Source organism: Austrofundulus limnaeus, unplaced genomic scaffold, assembly GCF_001266775.1.
Source record: "Austrofundulus limnaeus strain Quisiro unplaced genomic scaffold, Austrofundulus_limnaeus-1.0 Scaffold109, whole genome shotgun sequence".
In the NCBI taxonomy this organism is placed as follows: Eukaryota; Metazoa; Chordata; class Actinopteri; order Cyprinodontiformes; family Rivulidae; genus Austrofundulus; species Austrofundulus limnaeus.
The window spans coordinates 304,924-311,356 of NW_013952511.1; the positions used below are offsets into that span (position 1 = coordinate 304,924).

The 6,433-nt window shown below is 35.9% G+C and overlaps 1 protein-coding gene across 1 annotated transcript in view; it reads left to right on the forward strand.

Moving 5' to 3' along the window:
- Window positions 1-4,819: 4,819 nt before the first annotated feature.
- The window catches only part of pycr1b (pyrroline-5-carboxylate reductase 1b), a gene marked incomplete at its 5' end in the record, with an annotated part of 10,416 nt that continues 8,802 nt past the window's right edge, over window positions 4,820-6,433 (forward strand). Inside the window, 2 exon segments of the mRNA XM_014014013.1 lie at window positions 4,820-4,943; window positions 5,413-5,501. Coding sequence (XP_013869467.1) covers window positions 5,435-5,501 — 67 coding nt within the window.

Here is a 6,433-nt window from a genome sequence, read left to right on the forward strand (position 1 = left end):
GTACTAGTATCTTATCATAATACTTTGGTAAAAGTTAAAAGTCTTCTCTAAAAATATTACTTGATTTAAAGTCTTAAAGTATCTGATATTTTTTGTACTTAAAAATCAAAAGTAAATTTCTGGCACAAAATCTACTTACTGTAAGTATTAAAAGTAAAAGTACTGAGTAAAAGTGAGCATAAATGACATTTATTGGGAGGTGACTTCTCCAAAAAATATTTTTTCTAACGGCGTGCAGCTGTGATGGGTTGTGTACAAGTTAATAGTGTGTCAGAATGGTATATATTTATACTTCTCATCCAACCACAATTAAATTCACTCTATCCAGGAGACACAATTCATCAGGATAGTGTTTTTAAGTAATAAGAACTCAGAATAAAATAGGAGAAACGACTTTCTACTTCTTACCTTTTTAAAAAATGTGGTGAGTAGAAAGTACAGATAATTGTGTAAAAATGTAATGAGTAAAAGTAAAAGGTACACTGAAAAATAATTACTCAAGTAAAGTACAGATAACCAAAATTTCTACTTAAGTAGAGTAACAAAGTATTTGTACTTAGTTACTTTACAACTCTGGCCTTAATACACTAAAAATGACTAACTCAGCAAATCTTAGAGATCCAGTGGTGGAGAAAGTACTCAAATACTGTACTTAAGTAAAAGTACAGATAAACAGACAAATATGTACTCTAGTAAAAGTAAAAGTACCACATTAACATTTTTACTTGAGTAAAAGTAAGTACTTGGTTTTAAAAGTACTTAAAGTATTAAAGTAAAAATACTTGCTTAAAGTATTCCCGAATGGTCTACATTATGACGTGTGCCTACAGTATGTAAATTTTAATACATCAATGTTGTGTTATTTTAGTGAACAATGCTGCAGATAATGCATGTTTTTGTTTTGACCCTATGTGACACCGCTCACACTTGGACTTCTATGCATCATCAGACATTGTGACAACAACTACAGAAAACTGTCCTCTATCAAATCTCTTTTTTTGAACTGGTGAACTTGAATAAGTATTTTAAAGGAGACCAATTATGGGTCCTAGAAATTTTTTGGTATGTCTGTGGGCTATCCAGACCATGTTCATTCAATTTAATGCACAAAATAATTCTCAGATAATAAAATTTCCCATTTTCTAGTTCTGCCTGCTCTGACTTCCGTTCAGAAGAGCCGTTTATGTTAATGAGCTCTGTTGGTAACGCCCTCCAAAAATCTGTTGACATTAACTCCGCCCTCCAAAGCCAGCGTTTACGTTAGCTTGGCTAATAATAGCAGAAGCTCCTGTTGTACAACCATATGAGACCCAGAGGCAGAGTCCTGGTCAGCTTCTTTTTGTTTCTCTCCCTCCTCTGCTCTGCCCTCACTCTGCATGCTGTTACCAGAGCAGGGAGCAGCAGCGGTCAAAATACCTCAGAAACTCCAACAAATAGGCTTTAACAAGGTTTTAATAAGCTAAACAATAGAGGTACATGAGAAAACGTGTTCATAACGAATGAAAATAAAAAAAATATTAAATTGTGTCCGTGCTGGTCTCCCACTCTCTGGTCCACCACTCTACCCATTGCCCCATTGGAGGCTTTTTGCAAAATGAACTGCACATTGCACAACAACACGGTGACGGCTGTTTATATTGAGGAGGTGGAGTCTCACCCGGGGGTTGCTATAGGTAAGGGGCTGAACGCAGGTTCCGGTGGGTTGTCGTACGGCTTGTGACATCACAAAATGACAGAAGTATAAAACGTGTCGTTAATGTACATTAAAAATACATTTACTTACAGTAAATATGCCCCTGGYTGCATTTTTTGGTCCTAGGACTGTTTTTTTAAAGTACATACCCAAAGTTGAGTAAAAAAAACCTTTAAAAAGTGAATTTTGCATAATAGGTCCCCTAAAGTTCCCCTAAAGAAGGCCATGAGTGACACATTTCCTCTGTCTGACTCCATGGTGGAAATGGAGATGCTAGTGTGGTGCAGAATCACCTCACTCTTTTTGAAAGAGGGTCTAATGGTATTTTACTGCTTTGCAGTGGTTCACTGGACCAATTACAGCAATTCACCTCCCACTATTGATTACTMTCAAACTAAACAAACAAATCAAAAAATCATAATGTGACGGTAATGTAACTTGTACTTCAACACATTACAGAAATGTAGTGGAGTCGAAAGTACAGACACTTCATGTAAAATGTAGCGAAGTAAAAGTCGAAAGCATCCATGATTAAAACTACTTAAGTAAAGTACAGATACATGAAAAATGTACTTAAGTACAGCACTGCTGAGATCACAACACTCTAAGAGCTATCAGACTTTGGGAGATATTGCATGAATCTGTGACTGAACAAAATGTCTATAACTGTCATTTCACATTAACTTAGTTCAAAACACAGGCTTGAACGGCAGTGGGTGAACTGCATTCCTTCAAGCAACAGTAGGTCTTCAGGATTGTTGATTGTTCGAGTTGGTGTTAGTATTTCTTGTTGCTGGAATAGCTTCAGTGTTGCTGAAGTGATTTTTGCTGCCGTGCACTTGGATCTGTCCAGGCGCAGCAGATGAAGATAAAGTTTTAGCTGCGTCTGATGCAACATACGCCTCGTCACGGTTTATTAAACATTAAACAAAAAGGCTGATCAAGCTGAACTGAACTGCCAGTGGCCAGCATGAAGTACAGGAGGGTCTTTTTACAAACAGTCTGAAACAGCAGAAATAAAGACATTAGCTTCATTTTCTGACGGGAGACAAGTTCAGGAACTTCAGAATCCTACATTTCCCACGATGCAACACCTGTTTTTATTAGTCTAAGTTGGATCATAACCGAGGAACCTGATGACCTCCACTGTGGAATTGGTTCTTAACACTTCAGGTGACATGGATGAGTGAGCCTAAAGTTTATGAAACGTGGCTTCAAAATGAAACGGAATCAAATTAGATAATCTCAGACCCTGACTCTTTTTTTTATATATATAAAACTGTTAAAGTGCCTATCTGAGCGAGCTCATCTCCAAACAGTTGGTGCTCTCAGAGGTCGACCTCAGACTTCTGTCTCATATATAGACATGAGCAATCCTTCAGTCTGAATTCCTGTGAGATACATGTGGTCCCTCAAAGGGGAAATACCACTCCACTTCATCCTGTGGAGTGTAACTTTAGCCTGGAACGGCACAGTATGGTATGATAGGTATCCGAGAAAGGCAGGCAGTGTGAAGAGACGGCCGGTGTCAACAATCTGTCCACAAGATGGCTGCCTCAGGCCAAATCATTTTGAAGACACAGATAAGCTGCTTAGTTTTCTAATTTTATATGAACATTTAATTTAGGGGCAGTGGTCTTTTGTAATCCTGAGGCTGCAGGTTTGAGTCCAGGTTGTGTCAGGAAGGAAATCCAGCATGAAATAACTGTCAAATGTTTTATGAAAGCTGGGTTGTTGCAGAAGGGTATGGAAGCCCATTTCCGCCACCCTGATAAAAAAATAAATAAAATTTGTATCTCATAATTATGACTCAGCTATGAGATAGCTATCTCATAATCATGACTTAGCTATCTCATAATTATGACATACTATCTCATAATTATGAGATACTATCTCATGAGATAGTATCTCATGAGAGTATGAGATAGCTATCTCATAATTATGAGATAGCTATCTCATAATTATGAGATAGTATTTCATAATAATGAGATAGCTAAGTCATAATTATGAGATAGCTAAGTCATAATTATGAGATAGTATCTCATAATTATGAGATAGCTAAGTCATAATTATGAGATAGCTAAGTCATAATTATGAGATACAAGATTTGTTTTTTTTTATCAGGGTGGCAGAAATGGGCTTCCATAGCCGGGAGCCGCTAAAATTACAACATCTGATTTACCTTTAATATTTGAACGCTGAGTCAAGATGATCCCTACAGCTAACTGACATTAGCAACACAAAACAACAAAATGGCTTTAAAATGGCTTCTAAAAGCATTTCACTTTTAACATAACATGTTAAAAGAAATAAAGGGACTAAAAAATAGTATTTTGGGAGTTGTAGTCATTGACGTCAGGGCCACAAGATTTTGCTACTGATTATTTGTGAATCAGAAATGGAGAGGTTTGGGAACTATTGACCCATAATGTGCCATTAAAATAAACATAATAAAAATATCAAACTTACTTCTGAAATGGAAGAACTGTGAGCCAAAACTGAGATAATGGAAGCCAGTTTGAATCATAACGAAAAAATACAAAATAAAATAAATAAAGTTAAAGCTTATTAAACTGGTTTAGAATTAAATGTGAATCCCAATAAATTATTCTTCATATGGTAGGGTGACGTGTATATATCCGTTTAATTTTTGTATTTTTATCTACTAATACTTATTTTATTCTTGTTCAGGAAGTTATAAAAATACTTGTATTTTATGTCATTCATTTAAATGTTTCAGTCTCTATGTTTTTGTTTGTTTTTTCAGTCTTTAGTGCGTTTAAGGTAACTGAAAATAATATTGATAAGATCAACTTTATTGTCCTAAGAAAATTTGTGTTGGGTATACAAATTGTGAATAGCCAACTACATGTTTCATTTGTGTGTTCAAACAGTAAAAGTGTTAAGTTTGTGTTCAGTACAGTTTGGTACAACTCAACATTGTGTTCATTATAAACATGACCCACATCCTTCTCGGCATCCTTTCTTAGAAGAATGATGCAACTGGGCGTGACGGACAGCAAGCCCCGCCTTTATTTTTACAATCTACTTCATTATTGGCCAGTTTTCCAATGTGCCTCTTTATGATTGGTCAGAAGCTCCGTCTTTTATTACAAACTAGCGCGTGGGGGTTGAGTTAAAGAAAAGGGAAGCCACGTTGACACGAGAAGAGGATTATTTGTGGGACCTCAGAGGATAACGTTTACTTCCACAACTTTCCTCCTCAGAAACTTCAACCAAAACATTAAGAGTAAGGTACTTTCGTTTGTTTATATTTATTTATCGAATATTTCATTACTCCTTAAAACGGAGCTAGCGAAGCAGCTAGTTCACAGCCAGCAAGATGCTATCATCACAATTAAGAGCAATTTGTTTCATGGAGGGAATTAATTTCGAGTCAAATGATCAGTGAAACAATTAAATTTGATTTGTCTTGCAAGGTTGTAAACTTATGGATTTACTTGTTAAACTATAGTTCAACACTGAGCTCACAGTGTTTGTTTATACTAGAAATATAGTTGGAAAAGTCATTTTCTCCTGAGAGATATTTACCTGTAAATATGTGTATATCTGCTGCAGGGTTTTTCCTCATGTTTTAAAACCACTACATTTTAAATCAGCTTTGTTTCAAAGTAAATTGCACATTAGTTAATTATACAGTCTGCAGCAGCTTTCTGTCTGTTTTATTTATTTATTTATTTTTTTGATTGATTTTACAGGTTAGAAACATCATCTGTCAGGATGAGTGTTGGGTTTATTGGAGCAGGCCAGCTGGCTCATGCCCTGGTTAAAGGTTTCACTGCTGCAGGTGAGCGTTAAACTCAAATAAATACACATTTTGTGCTCGTTGAATGAATTTATTTTTTATTCTAATCAATTTCATACCTCGTTCACCTGCTTCTTGTTGCTTTGTTTCCTACAGAACCTGGATCACTACAACGAAGCTTACTAAACACCTCAAAAGTTATTTTAAGCTCTACACCATTGCTAATCTTTATTTACTAATCTCAGACAACTTTTTTCATTGATCTATGTAAATGTAATTATCATTTTTTTTGCAGACATGAGGATTTTTGCTTTTACTTTCGATCACTTTGTTTGAAATACTTTTCATGTAGTAGAGTGTAAAACCAAGTGCTATACAGGAAATAAAAACACAATGTATCAGAGTCTAAAATGATAATCTGTAAAAAAAAAAAAAAAAAAAAATCATTACTGTAGCCTGATAAAACTAAGAAAATGTCACCAAATTTCTCAAACTTTATTAATACAAAAATAAATCATAATAATTATATATACACTCACAGACCACTTTATTAGGTACACCTAGCTAGAACCGGGTTGGACCCCCTTTTGCCTTCAGAATTGCCTTAATCCTTTGTGGCATAGATTCAACAAGCTACTGGAAACATTCCTCAGAGATTTTGGTCCATATTGACATGAAAACATCACACAGTTGCTGCAGATTTGTCGGCTGCACATCCATGATGTGAATCTCCCGTTCCACCACATCTAAAGCTAAACTGAGGTCCTCCATCCATATTTTCAGCTGCAGGCTGAGTCTTTTGTGTTCCCCTCTCTGTCATGTGGATGGAGGACCTCAGTGACAAGAGGAGAATGTGTAGCGCTGAGCTAATACATACAGTATATATAGCATCAGGGCTAAAGCTAAAGCTAACAGGCTAAGCTGGGGTTCTTCTTCCATCTATATTTTCAGTTACAGGCTGAGTCATTTCTACC